The sequence below is a fragment of the Benincasa hispida genome, chromosome 9 (genome assembly GCF_027475165.1).
Source record: "Benincasa hispida cultivar pf3 chromosome 9, pf3_genome.v1.1, whole genome shotgun sequence".
Lineage (NCBI taxonomy): Eukaryota > Viridiplantae > Streptophyta > Magnoliopsida > Cucurbitales > Cucurbitaceae > Benincasa > Benincasa hispida.
The window spans coordinates 73,959,528-73,976,318 of NC_143486.1; the positions used below are offsets into that span (position 1 = coordinate 73,959,528).

General features: G+C 32.5%; 2 protein-coding genes across 3 annotated transcripts; one reads left to right on the forward strand and one right to left on the reverse strand.

Annotated features, from left to right (window-relative positions):
• The first annotated feature begins 6,201 nt into the window (after positions 1-6,201).
• SRS (Seryl-tRNA synthetase) lies at positions 6,202-10,557 on the forward strand. The gene is made up of 10 exons (XM_090317461.1): positions 6,202-6,534; positions 6,648-6,796; positions 7,027-7,120; positions 7,207-7,355; positions 7,445-7,537; positions 7,975-8,154; positions 8,887-9,053; positions 9,636-9,770; positions 9,876-9,969; positions 10,088-10,557. Exons 1-10 carry the CDS (start codon positions 6,327-6,329, stop codon positions 10,361-10,363), a joined length of 1,545 nt encoding a protein of 514 aa, XP_090173587.1. The 5' UTR covers positions 6,202-6,326; the 3' UTR covers positions 10,364-10,557.
• A 33-nt stretch (positions 10,558-10,590) lies between these two features.
• Positions 10,591-15,960, reverse strand: TL29 (ascorbate peroxidase 4). 2 transcript variants are annotated; one of them, XM_039041573.2, is made up of 11 exons: positions 15,646-15,960; positions 15,430-15,528; positions 15,131-15,215; positions 14,923-14,957; positions 14,505-14,570; positions 14,350-14,390; positions 13,918-14,048; positions 13,558-13,664; positions 12,551-12,688; positions 11,232-11,366; positions 10,591-11,009 (listed from the first exon to the last, which is right to left on the reverse strand). In XM_039041573.2, exons 1-11 carry the CDS (start codon positions 15,739-15,741, stop codon positions 10,899-10,901), a joined length of 1,044 nt encoding a protein of 347 aa, XP_038897501.1. In that variant the 5' UTR covers positions 15,742-15,960; the 3' UTR covers positions 10,591-10,898. The 2 variants fall into 2 exon arrangements, with proteins under 2 accessions (XP_038897501.1, XP_038897502.1); XM_039041574.2 differs by having other exon boundaries at positions 15,131-15,232; positions 15,646-15,841.
• Between the last annotated feature and the right edge of the window lie 831 nt (positions 15,961-16,791).

Sequence of the window (16,791 nt, forward strand, 5' to 3'; positions counted from 1 at the left end):
TTTTTTTTTTTTTTTGTATTTTTTTTTGTATTTTTTATTCTCTTTTTTTAAAAGCAAATATATGTGTGTTTAATAATAATTTTTTGTTTTTCGCTTCTAAAAAACAGAAAGCTTAATTTATTTGATAATTGTTTTTGGTTTTTTAAGTTCTTACAAAAGGGAGAGATGAAGAGATGTTTTAGATAGAAGAATGGTGTAAAGATAGTAAATAAAAATTTAGAGACATAAATATAAATGTTTTAGGGATAAAAGTAAAACATGATAGATTTAGAGACTTAGAAGAAAAATATTTATTTAGAGAAAAATTAGTTAGGGATGTGTGAGAGAAAATACTGGTTATACTTGGTATAAATATTATCTAAAAAGTAAATACAACTTTGAGGAAAGAGATCAAATTTTAATGAAAATAAAGTTAAATAAAAAGAAAAATTTTAGAGAGGGGAAAGTTAGGAGTAAATGATATGTTAGATAAATAAAGTATAAGGTTTAAATCCTATCTTGATTCTTAAATTTGGAATATTATTCTATTTTGGTTCAAAATTTTTTAAAAATGTCTATTTTAGTCATTGAATTTTAAAAAATTCCTACTTTGGTCCTTAGTGTTAAGATTATCTTAACTTTTTAAAATGATGAGTAAATGATTTTGGTCGTTTACTATTTTGATCTGTTGGTTGTTGTCATTCTGATTTAATTTCTCAACGCATGTCATATACAATTTCATCCATATATACAATATGTGAGTGCTTTGTTTCCTTGGAATATTTTTTTGATTCTATGACAGTACTTTTTTCTCTCCCTCTCAATCCCTCTATTTTCTTTCTTTCTTCTTTCTTCTTTCTTCTTTTCTTTTCTTATTTTATTTTATTATTTTTTTATGAATCCAGTTATGTGATTTATTGAGATAATATTTTTTTCCTTTTTCTTTTTAGAGTTTATTTTCTATATTGGTAGATTTATTTGATTCTACTCTATTTTCATCTCATTTGCTTGGAGATTCAAATTTGGAAGAAAAAATAGTAGGGTTTGTTGTAAAAGAAATAAAAAGAAAGATAGTATTTTTTAAAAAGGGAAAATAATATGGGAAGTTGGAGGATCGTAGGAGAGTTAGTTTTGAGGGAGAAAAAAGAGAAGGAAATCAATATATATATATTTACTTCAATTTTATTTAAATTTCTTGATTTTCCATGGATTTTGGCGAACTTTTAGTTACAATTTTGACGGAGACTCCAATTTTGTCCTGCTTGAGCTGATTGCCATCGTCGTCTTCATCTCAGGCTCCAATCTACCTGAGCCGATTGCAATGTTCCATCTCCTTCAGTTAATGTCGTCATCATTGCTTTGTACACCTCAAAATCAATATTTGAAGTAGAATAGCTTCAAATAAAGGAGAAGATGGAGGAGCGAGAAGAAGTTAGGTATTGATATTTCAACCAAGTTGATAACAAAATAAATTAGGACCATCGAATTTTTCGTCTAAAGTCGATCAATTTATTTAGCATCTTAATCCGAACATTTAGTGCCTAATCATTTAAAAATGAAACCACATTCACCACTAGTTAACAGAAGGGGCATTTTTAAATATAAAAAAAAATATATTTAAAAATATTTACACTTTATAGTAATAAGTTTAAAAAATACATAACATTTTTGAAACTTTTTACTACAAAAGGTAAATATTTTTGGATTTTTCTATTTATAAGAATTTTCTTAATAGAATCTTAACAACAGTGAGCAAAATAAGTAATTTTTCAAAATTCAGAAATTAAAATAAATATTTTTAAACATTTAAAAATCAAAATAGAATAAATTTCAAAATTCAGAGACTAAAATAAAATTTAAATAGAAAATAAAGAGTTGCAGTGACAGAAAATTTAGAGTATACAAATCTTAAGAGAAAAGTTAAGCTAGAGATTTATTTATTAGAAGTATAACAAGTAAAAATAAATAATTTAAAAAAACAGTTAAAAATAAATAAATTTGGAGCTTTTTTTAAAAAAAATATATATAGAGAGAGATTGAGAGAGAAAAAGGTTAGGGAGGAATGAGGAAAAATTAGAGAGAAAGAAATAAAAATTATATAAAGTAACAAAATTAAAAAGCAAAAGCGATTATTAAAAGTTAGAAAAAAAACAAATCGTTGGAAAGAGATATATGGGTATGTGATCAAAATTTTGAAAACTATTGATTTAAAAAACATTTTTTTTTAAAAAACAAAGACGATTATTAAACCACTTTGTTTTTTAAAATAAAAACTAGAAAATAAAAACAAAATGATTATATATTATATATATATATATATATATATATATATATATATATATATATATATATATATATATATCTTCTTAATATTAAATGTTAGATTAGATGTTAGGAAGAAAGAAGATTTCGAAGGACAAGCCTTTTAGAAATGAAAATTAGAGGACTTTCATAAACATATCAACATAGTGAGTAGAAGAAAAATAGAGATTTTTGCAAAATAGAGTGTGATTGAGATGTTTGATGAAAAATCAAACTATTGAAATAATAGCACACAAATTCTCCACCCAAAATATAATTGGTAATATTTTTAGAGTTATTTTTAAATATTAAAAAATGAATCTTATAGCAAAATGTTACTTAGTGATAAACATCAATAGATAATACATTTTACTATATTTGAAAATATTTCCAACAATTTTATCATTTAAAAAAATTATCCTTATTTTTATAATATAGTGGCAGATTATGCCATTTATTATTTTTAATACCACACAAATATGGAATCTTATAATCTTCCTTAAAAAAAAGGATTAAATTGTGTTTAAAGAATATATGTAAAAAAGAATTGAAAAGAAATAAAGTTATTTATGTGCACGTCTCATTTTTCTCATTTTGTCTCTTCAATCCACTTGCTGGGTAATAGTGTTTTTCATTTGTCACATATTATGATAATCAAAGGTACAATAATTAATTAACCATAGTTAATTTGCTACATGCATAAATCATTTATTGGAGTGACATCTTTACTTAAAGCATTTTCAAAATGAAAATGTTTCTTCCATGGGTCCATGGGTGTGGACTTATATGATGCGACTTCCAAAAATTAATTTGTATTGTATTAAATTTTATTATAAAATCAAGACATACAAGATCAATTTTATAGTGTTGAAGATAATGGTATTGACTATTGACCTTTATGCATATGATAGAAAAGAAACTAACAAAATGAAAACGTTTTGAATGAATGAATTGAGATTATGAACCAATCATGACATAGTTTAGAAAATAAAAATGTAAATTATCATTTCAAAAGTTGAATTTGAATCTCATTATCGCAATTGTTGAATTCATAAAAGAGAGAAAAACTGGATTGAATTATGATTTTGGTATTTCATCTTAAGTAACGCATTTTGTGGAGTTAGCAGTTTGGTTTAAATCTCAACCTTATGTATTGTTGAACTAAAAAAAATTGAAAAATGAAGTTGTTAGGGGAGAAAATTTGTATTTTTCATTTTCTTCTGCATTAAAGATTAAGAAATAGTCAGGACTAAAACTATTAAGTTATTTATTATCAATATTATGCTATTCTCTACACGATCTAGTAAAGAAATTTTGGACAGTTGGTTTGAGCATAGTAGTGATCATTAATCAAGAATATTGAAATTATATGAGAATTTATTTTTGGACCATCAAAACTTCATATTAAAAATGTTGCTAATAGATTGTGTTGATACTGAAACTTGGGATCAATGGTAGACTTAGATAATGGAAACCAAACCCATGCTTGTAAGACCCAAAAAATGAATGGCTTAAACAAAAGATAGTCTAGTTCTAACGTATCCATCGTTTTCTCTTTTTTATTATAGACAGATTTATAGACTAACGAAAGATTGAGCTAACTAATGTCCAACCATAAATCATTTTTAAGATTCTTTAAGTAAGAAAATAGGAGAGAAGAGCATAAGGCGAGCTTGGGCTCAGTTTTTAAGCTTGGTTAATCCACGCTACCCGACTTATTAATGGCTGATTCATGAGTCCATGAAGTCACAACTAGTCCACAATAGTTGGCCTCAATCTTTGGGAGCCCGATTAGGTGTGTGGATTGGCCTTTTCTTTTGGATTGACAACCTAATTCAAGCATAGTCAATATATCCCTTATCTATGTTGTGTGTCTCACTTTTGGGCCTTAAACCCCTTGTGAGATTAGGGTTGACAAAATTCCCCGCGAGTACCCGTGCCGATCTGAGCGGGGAATCCCCGATTTGATCGGGGATGAGGTCAGGAAAAAATTTTCGGGCCCCATCCCCCGACCTCGACCCCGATTTGATATATTTATATTTTTTATAAATATATATTTATAATATATAAAATAATTTATTTATATATATGTTTATAATGTATAGTGTTGGATTGGAGCCCAATATTAAATATTTAATTTCTAACTCTAAGCTCAAGAAGTCAAGCCCAAACTTAAAAAACTAAAAAAAAAAAAGTCTTAAATTGAATATGGTATGGGATTCCCCATAGGGAACTAGTAAGGGAATCCCCATCCCCGTCCCCGCTTTCAAATGGTGAGGACAGGGGCAGGAATAGGGGTGAATTTTCCCCATGGAGCTGGGGACGGGGGACGCCCCCATCCCGACCCGACCCCATTGTCGACCCTATGTGAGATCTCAAACGCTACTTGGTTTTTATATAATATTGACTTTCAAATTAAGTTCGTGAAATTTATTGTAGATAATCTAACCTTAACGACTTAAAATTCCTGTTCAATATTTATGTACGTAGAAGAAGAAGAAATAATAATATAATAGCTTTTACATAATAAAGTCACCGAAGTGAAAAGATATTATGTCACCCAGATGAAAAGTTATTAGCTAATAATTGTTAAATTTAAATTCAATATTTGTATGTCCCTTAACAACTCCAAATTTTAAACTAATTTTATAATTTACTTTCATCTACTCGACATTATCAAACTACTTGCCATGTCATGGTAGTCACTCCAATAATCTCTCTACCCAAATACTAATTGAACTTAAAAGGCACTTTAGAATAGTTCAATAGTCATATCACTTTTTAGTTAGGTCATTTGATCAAAAGTTTGACTAATTTAATAGAAATGATGTATACGAGTGTTCGAGTCAATTAAAATGCAGCTTGCAACAACATATTGAGAATAAATTTGAAGCCAATTTATGTTTTTTCTACAGGAACTCTAAACTAATCATGAAGGTCAATTATGATAGTTAAGACTCTAGTTTTGCTTTGATTTACCTATAAAAGTTCTACTTTTCTTCCCATTTTCTCCAAAATGCTTTTATTTTTTAAAAAATAAAATTTAGAAGCTATTGTTTCCTACTTTAATGTTCAAAAATTGATTTTGATTTTTCTAATAATAATAAAAAAAATCAATGGCAGATTGATGGAATACATAGATGTAATTATTTAAGTTGATTCTATAATCTAACTCATAGATGGACACTATTTGTTATCTACCGTTTCAAAAGTTTAAGTTTTCATGCAAAATGAGTATAGTCGAATTGACATATTGATGTGTTAGCGATCATAAATTATGTGGCTCGAATCCCTTGCTTCGCTCAAAGCATATCGTTGCAACAGTATATGAACATAATGGATGAAGGAGAATAATAGAAGCACCAATAAATCTTAGGACTTGAATGTTTTAACAAGGTTGTAATTTAGTAGTTTAGTGTACGTTAATAATCAAATATTTTTTTCCTGTTTGTATTTGATTATTTATCGTCTCTTTAATATTTTGAGGAGAGATTTTAATTTTGAAATTTTATGAAATTTTGTATGGAAAAATAATGAGGATATATATATATATATATAAATAAATAAGTCAACTTATTTATAAATATAACAAGATGTTACTATCTATTAATGATAGTCATTTATACACCTTTTATATATAACTTTTATCTTTTTACACTCAAGAAAACTTCCAACGAATTGATGTACGAAAACCTGCAGCGAATTGATGTGCCAATGGTTAGAACAATTTTTAAATATATTTTCAAAAAAAAATTTAAAGTTATTTATGCAAGGAGGTGGTATTAATGGTTAATGTTATTACATCAACGATAAAAAGTATTTTTAAATGATTTTTAAACATTTAAAATTTCGAGGTATTTTTGACATAAAATTAAAAAAATTGAATAACATTTATTTTTATAATTTATCCTTTATCTACTTTTCTTTCCCCATAATTCATCCTCTTATTTTCCGTACATCAGAAAAAGAAGATAATTGGGGAAAGGGCAGCCATCCGCTACCTCCATTCCTTCCCGCAAAGCCAAAGCTTTCTCAGAGCCCCAACAATGGGATTCCAAACCCTTAAGCTCGCCGCCTTTCCGGCCTCTTCCACTTCCCGTCTAATTTTCAGGCCACCCACCAAAACCCCTTCTCTTAGTTCCCTTCACCCTTGTTTCCGTACCCACAGACCTCCATCTCCATTGCTCCTTCGAGCTTTCTCGTTGCCGGCAGTCCAAGTCGATCCTCCCACTGCAATCACCGGAGAAGAAACGGGTAATTTCATTTTCTCATGGTTTTATAGTCGTTAACTTTTTTCGAATCCTCCAATTTGCTTGATGAGGAAACGGGTGTTTGATGCTGTGTATTGTTGTTCATGAATTGGTTAGTTGTGAAGCCTCAATGGAAAGCTTCAATAGACTTCAAGTGGATTAGGGATAACAAGGATTTGGTGGCTTCAAATATAGAGAATCGGAAATCTGGTGCTAATTTGGATCTCGTGCTCCAGCTGTATGATAAAATGTTAAATCTTCAGAAGGTTAGATTTTGATTTGGCTTTTTTCCCCTTTTCTCTTCTGGGTGTTGACTCAATTACCATACGGATTGATTCTGTATTAATTCTTGCACCATTTTAGCTGCATTATTACGTCTATTGATCTTTTCATCAAAATTTTAGTTTCCCAACTATACACGAGGACAGACCATCAAACTAGTCATTTTGCCCCTTTTTAAATCAATGCTTAGCTAACTGTTACTCACAGATACCAGGAAGTCGAGCGGCTTCGTGCGGAAAGGAATGTGGTTGCAAACAAGATGAAAGGGAAGCTGGAACCATCTGAACGACAAAAGCTCATAGAGGAAGGTATATGCATTTTTCTGTCCGAAAATGTCATTAACTTCATTTTCAATTTCCACGTTACCAAATTTACTCTGGTGTTCTCTTTTCAGGAAAGAATCTGAAGGAAGGATTGGTTTCTTTGGAAGAAAACCTTCTTAAACTAACAGACCAGCTCCAACAAGAAGCACAATGTATACCAAATACAACCCATCCGGATGTTCCTATCGGAGGGGAGGACTGCTCCATAATAAGAAAGATGGTATTTCTGCTTTTCAAACTCTTTAATATATTTCCTCACTCCAATCCTTTTGGATGATAAATTTTTATGCCCTGCAATCTCGTTTGTAGGTCGGTAGCCAGAGGGAGTTCAGTTTTCCTGTTAAAGATCATCTTGAACTTGGGAAGCAACTAAACCTTTTTGACTTTGATGCTGCTGCCGAGGTACAATCTTTGTTCAATTTGAGGTACTCAAGAGCTGTTAGTTCACCTTGTTATGTCTGTTTGAAAATGTTTGTGAGAAAGCTATTGTTTTGAGCACCGCCCTCCCCCCCGGGCGGTTAATGCTTATCATTCTATGTAACAAAATTGGAGGACTGTATCTTTAAAAGATAATTAATTTAAGCTTTTGAATTATCCAGTTCTTAGTTATGTTGTATGTCATAATCAATTCAATGTCGTCCTCGTTTACTTTGTTACTCTTGTGAGTATTGGTTTAGTTGTTCTCTGTCTCTAGATATGACTTTGCCACTTTTGTTTAGTTTGAGATATTCAATTGATTGTCCTTAATTTGGCCTATTCTTATTTTAAACTTTTATTAGTGTCCTTACATTTTTGAATGCACGAACCGCCTCAATGTTAAATTTTGCTGATTTATACAGGTTAGTGGATCTAAATTCTACTACCTGAAAAATGCGGCAGTAACATTAGAAATGGGTCTGATCAACTGGACACTCTCTGAAGTCATGAAGAGGGGATTTACTCCTTTAATAACCCCGGAAATTGTTAGGTCCACAGTCGTTGAAAAGTGTGGATTCCAACCTCGTGGTGAAAATACTCAGGTTTTGCATATTTTTCTCAGTTTTTCTTGGTTTTCTGTGGTATGAGTTCTAGCTTCAATGTCGTGAGATAGCTTTCCAGTACAAGATAATTTCATCTATTCGTAGCATACACATTTGATTTGAGACAGCATTATAATTGCGGGGCTAGTTATAAGATTTCTTGAACATATAGATGTGTTTTTAATTGCCATTTTAAATCTCTGCTTTCCAGTCCAGACATGTAGATGGGAGTGTTAGTTTGCGAGGTCTATATGGAATTCCTTCTTTCAAGAGTTTGATTTTGTGTTAGCTTGCCAGAGGGATGTTTGTTTGATGATCGGAGAGTTCTTCCATCTACTTTTCAAAGAGAAAGGCCATTTTTTGTAGTATGAAAGGGTGTGCGCTTTGTTGTGGAATCTTGGAAGATGGGGGAGGAACAACTGAGTGTAGAGGTGTGGATAGGGATCCTAATGAGCTTGATCCTTGGTGAGGTGTTCCATGTTTCTCTTTGGGCTTCGGTTCCAAAAACTTTTTGTAATTATTCCCTAGGCAACATATTATTTAGTTGGAAACTTTTTCTCTAGTGGGGTTTCTTTTTTTTTTTTTAAAAAAAAATCCTCGTATTCTTTCATTTTTTCTTAATAAAAGTAGTTGTTTCTATCTAAAATATGGGTGGCTTTTTCCAACTATATTATTTGTAAGATGATTTAGCTCTTAAATCCTTTCACACACTTGGCTTGTTGCTTGTGGCAGGTTTATTCCATTGAGGGAAGTGACCAATGCCTCATTGGTACTGCAGAGATTCCTGTGGGAGGGATTCACATGGATTCCATCCTTTCTGAGTCTTCATTACCTTTGAAGTATGTTGCTTATTCTCATTGCTTTCGTACTGAGGCAGGTGCTGCTGGAGCTGCAACAAGGTACCAACCGACATACTTCCCTGACCATTTTCTTTTTCCTCAATGATTCTCTATCTTCTATAATGAAGGCGTGATTGGGAGTGATTTTGAAGCAGTTAAGATAACTTTTGTCATGTTCAAAACCACTTAATTATGCCTTTAATAAATGAAAATCAGTTTAATGTTTGATTTTACTTTTTTAACCTAATTTTTAAGCCATGTTTTAAAGTAATTTAAACATGACAAAAGTAATATTAGCAATTTCAAAATGACTACCAAACATTCATTAAATCTCCTTCCTAAAATCAACATTTCTACATCTGTGAGATCCATTCTCATTTGAAAACTTCATCTTACATCCCTTATTTTACAGTGGAATAGCATTTTGTAATCGTTCTTGGTGTAATTTTTCTCAGCCTTCTCTTGCCTTTTGTAATTTCATACTATGAAATTATGAATGATGTTTCTCATTTAAAAGGAAAAAAAAAAAAATCGTTTGAAAACTTCATCTTTTCATAAATGAACAAGCCTTAGCCTTTACATCATTAACATAGTCGCCTCTTCTCTAATAAGTATTTGATTTATTGATCTGATGATGAACAGAGGCCTGTATCGAGTTCATCAGTTCAGCAAGGTAGAAATGTTTATATTTTGCCGACCTGAAGAGAGTGAGTCTTACCACGAAGAACTCATTAGGATTGAAGAGGACCTATTCTCATCACTGGGATTGCATTTCAAGTAAGAACCTGCCTTTTGTTATCTTCATTGCCATTGTATTGTTTGAATAACACATCCGTTTTTGCCTTTTGGTTGCCTCATCTCACTTCATTTTTGTTCTTGTAGGACCTTGGATATGGCTTCAGCGGATTTAGGCGCACCTGCTTATCGAAAATTTGATGTGGAGGCATGGATGCCGGGTTTGGGACGGTATGGCGAGGTACTCCATTCTCTCTCTCTCTCGCTCCCCTTTGTATGCAGTAGGGGTACAGTTAGAGTTAAAGTGTTATGAGACATTTGAATCTTATTTATAAATCATACATTGTCGTCGTCAACAGATATCAAGTGCATCGAATTGTACAGACTATCAAAGCCGTAGATTAGGAATCCGATATCGTCCACAAGAACCTGTACCAACAACTTCGAAGAAGAGTAAAGGCAATCTAGTGCCTACACAATTTGTTCACACATTGAATGCAACAGCATGTGCTGTGCCTCGAATGATCGTTTGCTTGCTTGAAAATTATCAGCAGGAAGATGGTTCTGTTATTATTCCTGAGCCATTGAGGCCTTTCATGGGTGGACTAGAGCTAATTGCTCCTGCATCTGTATAGCGTCCTGAGGCAATTTCAACTTAGTCTTGTTCTAGAAATTTCAAATTTTGCAGTCCACACAACATATTTATGTTGAAAGAGAGAAATTCAAAGAACTGACATTTACCTGATTGATTTCCCAATTGTAGGTTCTATGGTTTAACTTATGGCAGCTGATTGCTATATTATATTTTACCATTTGGTGGCCTTACGTATTTGACTATGATTTACATATTTCTTCTGAGTAGTTTCTTCTAAAGATGGCCCATTCCTTTGCCTTTGCTATGAGTAAATATTATACACTTCTCCCTGGCAGGTATTAAATGCTTGTTCCCCTTTTGGAGGGTGTACTTACAGCTGAGTGTTTTGAAGCAGTTGGTTTGAAGGGGAAGAGTGAACAAAATTGGAACAAAAAATTTCTAGTGGACTCCAATTGTAAATTATGGCTAATGCCTACAAAACAACTCTTCCCATACAATTCTCGAGAAGCTTGCCGTTATAAAATCGGTTGGTTTCAGAGTAGCTTTCTTCAGGTTTATCATCCTTTCGAGACTCACTATAACTTGAGTTTGCTCAAATCAACTTTCTTAACTGGATAGGTGTAAGCCTCGTAATTTATCTGCTGTCCCAAGCTACTTATTTTTGTAAGAGTGGTTATTAGATCAACCTGAAGGAATAGATCGTAAAGCTGAGTATGAGGATACGAGTCAAATGAAGATATATAAATGAGAATCAAATATGTAAAAGATGTGAGTGAAAGCAAATGCAGTTAATGTGAAATCCCATTCATGCCCACCAAAAAAAGGGTAGAAACCCGAACATTTTCAAGACTGGTCTTTCGTATCATCCATTTTAATGCTGACAGAAAAATAAATAAATAATCACATACCTCATAATCAGTTTGAGATACTGTTTCACGGCTACGTTGATACTTTTGAATCCATGGAAAAACATTAGGATCTGAGGCTAGTAATTCCTCAGTTGCTGCCTGATCCGGACCCAGAAATGCAGACAGAACGGCTAGCTGGCAAAGGTCCAAGCAAAGTTTTAGCATTCAATTCAATCTCTAATAAAATAGCAAACTACTGACATAATTTCCGGGTTCATTCCTGTTTTAGTCTTTTGTTTTAGTAGTTATTTCTTTTTTAACTTAAAAGCACATTAATCATCCAGTAGAAAAGGGAAATCTTAGTTAATTCTCCAGGAGTAGACTAACATGAAACTCCAAAATGTCAGTTAAAATAGAAAAGGAAGATGAAAAATAAAAATAAAAAAAGCACCAAAAATCCAAAAAAAAAAAAAAAAAAAAACACATGAGTGATGTGATGTGACTGACGTCCCTATGAGATGCTGTACTAACAAAAACTTTCATGAGAATGAAAAGAAACAGCTTATTATTTGTTAGATCACTCGAGTATAAAAGGCATTGTAGGTTATAGAAAGTGCATTTACCATATTGTTGAAATGTGAGAAGTGTTAGAGATTTTTTAGTTCAACAATAAGTGGAAAGGGAAATCTAAACTTGAAAGGTTACATATTTTATGGCTGTTGAGCTAAAAGTTCATATGAGCACCAACTAGTGCATTCCAGGCCTAGAGAAAAAAAACATCTTCAGGAGATGACTAACACATAACAGGTATACACAACAGAAGGGAGTTCAAGTGAGACAGGAAATACAGGGGTCCTTGATAAAAAATTCAGCCAATGTAACGGAAACCAACCATTGTGGCATAAATTCATAATAGAAGGGAGTTTATTTTTTTCATACAGTAAACAATATTGATCAAATATAGCTAACTTTTTAATCAATTCTTTATATTAGGAACTAAACCATATTAAAAAAAAATCTAACCCCACTTTCTCTCTTCCCTCTCTCACTACTCCAATAAGGAAACTAACACTGTTATAGAAGTGACACATTCTAAAAATTATTTCTCACTATGTCCTTTCCTATCCATGAACAACTACTACTAACTCTTTCTTAAGATTCTTTTATTTACTTATTTTCTTGTCAGCATACTGACTGTCCAAGCAATCAAAACATAGGTTCTATTATTATTATTTTTTAATTTTTTAAATTTTAGTATACTACTCTACACAGATCAATTAAGTTTTTTGACATATATAATCTGCAGGAAACATATGAACGTATTACTACTTGTAAGGCAGCAAAATATTTCAAATGGAACTTTAAATTAAGGAACATGCCTGTCGGGGACCAAATCCAAGAGCAGAGAACTTTTCTTTCATTTCCTGAACGCTAGCTTTCCCCCAGATGGGAACCCTTCCCTCAGGATCAGGCGCTTCAGCATCCGATCTTCCAAATTGCCTTTCAAACAAGCCCCACTGTAGGCACAAGAAGACACTGTTGTTTGCGTTATGCCCCCAATAGTAAAAATTTGGAGAATGTAAATGTTCCTTTTTGACACTAAATTCATAGCTGCTCATGCGTAGACTATATTTTTCAGAACAAAGCATCTTTTCTCTATCCATTTGTACAAAAGGCAAAGAAATGGCCACCCATTAGAACAAGATAAAAAGAGGATCCTGAAATCAACTCAACCAAATATCATACTGAAAGAATTTGCTCACTCACCAAACAATTCCCTATAAAGCACATAAATAGGTAGAACTACTTTGACAGCTATAAATTAATATGAGAAGTTCAAGGTATCCACAACAGCCATATCGTATTTGCAACTAAGTAACCCAACTTGCAGTAATGACTTCAGCATGTCTTTCAATTGACTTAGCACAATCTTCTGTTATTAATAAACAGATACAAGACACTCGTTTTCGTGATAGTTTCAGTTAACTTCGGTAGCCAGAAGCATTCTTTCTGAATAACTCTATTCACTCTAACATCTCTTGACAAAATCAGATTCATTGCATGGCTTTTGTTGCCCAAGAGCTACTCAGCAGATTTAAGAAGAAACGTGGACTTATAGAAAAGGACCACATAGAGGATTGTCAGCTCAGACAAGCAGTACCACTCAATTCGCTATGTAATTGCTAAAAGAAAACATCACTAACAGGAATATCACGTCAACCCTCTAGTTGACTGCCGAGGGATCCTCACTCGGTGGATGGATGTTAAAATGAGCCAGTGTAAGATCGTCAGTGGGTGATCCACTGACACACTTGCGGCGGCTCATTCATGTACTGGATGAGTATATTTGTGAAAAACATTCAGATGTCCATGCAACATAACTGACCTGCCCGTTGGAGCCATAAGCAGTATATAACAAATTCCCCTTTTCCTCATTCCCACCACATTTTCTGATGGCAGACGCTAGAAAGGTGGATTTAATGGCACTTTGTGCTGCATGGAGAAAATGAACTTGATCTCATTGTTATTGTTTATTTCGAAAAGGCACTCCAACTCAACCCCACAAGAATCTGAAAGATTCAATACATTTGAGGGGCTCTGACACTCACAACTTAGCTAATTACCTGCACCATTTTAATTTAATAAAAAACTAAAAAAGAAAAAGAAAAAAGGTATTAGAATGCAATGGACCAATGCATGGAAGACGTTCAGAGATGGACATTGATAAGCCATTAAAAATTTAAACCTGCAAATTGAATAAGATCTGCGTAGGAAATAGGTCCACCCTTTGAATAAGAATCTATCTCCTTCTTTGCTTCCTCTAATAAACTCAGAGCAGCAGACAACTTCTCGTTTTCAGGTCTGGAAATCTCTGAACTTCATGGCAGAAAGCATGAAAAAGAAGTTGATAGATTTTATAATAACGAAAGCACCAAGGTATTATTTTATACAAATGCCTTCTAGTTAAATAAAACTAAACTACTTGATACCTGAAAAGAAATATGTAACTAGAAAACGTGCAAGGATAATGATTTAAAACTAGTAATAGGATACCATATTTGAAAATCGTATGCAAATCATCAATGATGCACCAGACATGCAAGTCTTTTATGAAAATAATGTGAATGTTAATAATTTATTTCCCAGAAAGAAGGAAATGGCATTCAAAATGTAGTACCTGAAGCGAATGGATCCATTTGGCCCTCCAGATTTAGTCGCCTACAAACTCGATAGAATTCTATTAGCATCTTCCTTCCAATCTATTTAGTTTGTCAGTGCAGTAAAATCAAACCCAGTTAGGTAATTTTCAGAGAGGAAGTATTTTTGTCTGACCTTGTCGTAAGTCACAGCATCATTTAGTGCCAATGTTAATAGGGAGGGAACGATGTCTGGATTTTTCTGAGATAAACAAAGAAAACAAAGGGGATGAGCATCTCCTCCCATAACCAAGTGTATGATTATAAGAACATAGATCCTTCAACCATAGCAACCAAAACCAAAACTTGTCGAGAAAAATATTAAAAGGATTAAATATACACTATCCTATTTAAGCTTCTGAGTCGAGTGATGCAGAGGTCTTAAAGCTCAAATCCGTATAACATTATTCTTCCTTATTTCACATGATAAATCTCCGTTCAAATATCGAAGCCTCAACATTAGAGGATGTGTTGAGAATGTATTTAAAAAAGAAAAATAATAATTTACCATAGTCTATCAGCTTGAATTTAGTAATGATTTATTGGATTTATACCTTAATAGCAGTAAAAAGGGTCCCCTTGATACTTGCTGCAATCAATAATGTAAAAGCGAAATCAGTAACATAGGCGTTTGTAAATATGTAGCCGCTGGAATAAAACTCATCACCTTGCATTATTTACTAGACGTTTCAAGCACTAAGGAATGGTAAGATCAAGCAAAAAATCGACTGAAAAACAGTAATGCGGACGAAAATAACTTACATAAAAAGTCAGATCGCTGTCTGCGTTGTATTAAATCAGCAGCATAAGCCGGTTCCACAATTAGGTCAGAGTTCACCATTAATCCCTAAGAAGAGGTAACAACTGGCAGAAACTCATCATCACTTCATTCTAACTCATTCGAGCTCATATAATATACTAAAACAACCATTTGATCGCTCACTCTCTTCATACATTATGAGCAAGCAGCTAAACTAATTTACTGTCAGAAGAAACGAAAAACACCTCAAACTAAGAAAAATCTGCTAGAACAGAGAAAGAGAAAGAGTAATGGCTCTCACCAGGGCAAGAGTACCACCAAAACCTTGAAGAACATCTCTTCTACTAAACCGATCCTCGTTGTTAGCATCCGTTTTGATCTGAGCACAACGAACTCTGACCTGAAATTTCAGAGAACAGAATGTACGATCAGGGAGCAACTAGAAGCGCGACTTTTCATCATGAAAAAGGATCTACATAAAATGTGGATGGCATAATCAAAGAGACGAAAGAGTTACAGTGTGCGAGGGAAATGCAGTAGCGGAGGAGAGGGCAGTTTGAGGAGGAAGGAGAGGGATAAAGGAAGGCACAGAAGAAAGGAAGGAGACTGCCATTGTTGATAAATCGAGCTCTGTGTGGAAGAAAATGGAAGGAGGAAGAAGAGGAAGGAGGAACGTAGAATGGGAAAGGAAAATGGAGATTGTGAAGCGCTATATTTGTGGAGAGTGGGAGTTTGTGATCATATCCTGATCCGGACTTGGATGCATCCATCTGTCCTCCACATCATCTGCCGTGGCCCCACCATATCCTGATCCGGACTTGTATGCATCCATCTGTCCTCCACATCATCTGCCGTGGCCCCACCATATTCTTCAATCTGTTAAATTTGTTTCTTCATTAAAAATATGATTCAAATATTTTTTTCATCATTATATTTTTTATGGGACCTTTTTTTATTGTTGCAATTTTAAAATGTTCTATAAAATAAAAAATTTACAAAATTATTTTAGTTTTTAAGAAGATCTTTTCAAAATCTACAATATTTTTCTAAATAGTTTGAAGATATATATATATAATTTTATAAATCTTTTAAAAAGTGTAATACTAATGCAAGAGTTCTTATATTTTGTGACTTATTATGGCGTTTGATCTAAAAATTTGGTAAATATGTTCATTTTTATACCTTTTCTGGAATAAAAATTATCATTATATATTTGTTAAATTATATAAAAATTAACTTTAAACTAAGATAAAAACTAAATTTAAAATATGTATAAATTATTGGGACTAAATTTAGACATTTGAAAGTAAATGAACTAAAGTAAAATTAGATTGACCAACATGATATTTTATCCTAAAAATATTTTCTTTTTGTTTACATTTCAAAATAAATATTTATACTTTATTTAAAAATAAATATTTATACTTTATTTAAAAATAAATATTTTATAAGTAATAGAGGCATTAAAAAGACCATAACAACAAAAATGCACATAGGAAAGCACTGTTCTTATTTATAGGTCATTGAATATATATTATCTATCTAGTTCATGTATTTTAATTTGTTTTTGATAAATCTCCCATTTCCAATTTTTTGTTGTTTAACAAGGCTCTAGGTTAGCCTCGTTGAGTTAAACATCAAGTAGTAAACTTGTATGTAAATC

Bases quoted from the DNA above. Each gene is read 5' to 3' on its own strand.
- SRS (XM_090317461.1), top strand. From the start codon at position 6,327: ATGGGATTCCAAACCCTTAAGCTCGCCGCCTTTCCGGCCTCTTCCACT. The intron at 7,121-7,206 runs GTATATGCATTT...TTCTCTTTTCAG, and splicing joins ACAAAAGCTCATAGAGGAAG to GAAAGAATCTGAAGGAAGGA. The intron at 9,771-9,875 runs GTAAGAACCTGC...TTGTTCTTGTAG, and splicing joins TCACTGGGATTGCATTTCAA to GACCTTGGATATGGCTTCAG.
- TL29 (XM_039041573.2), bottom strand. From the start codon at position 15,741: ATGGCAGTCTCCTTCCTTTCTTCTGTGCCTTCCTTTATCCCTCTCCTT. The intron at 15,529-15,645 runs GTAACTCTTTCG...CTGAAATTTCAG, and splicing joins CTGCATTTCCCTCGCACACT to GTCAGAGTTCGTTGTGCTCA. The intron at 11,010-11,231 runs GTATGTGATTAT...CTATTCCTTCAG, and splicing joins TATCTCAAACTGATTATGAG to GTTGATCTAATAACCACTCT.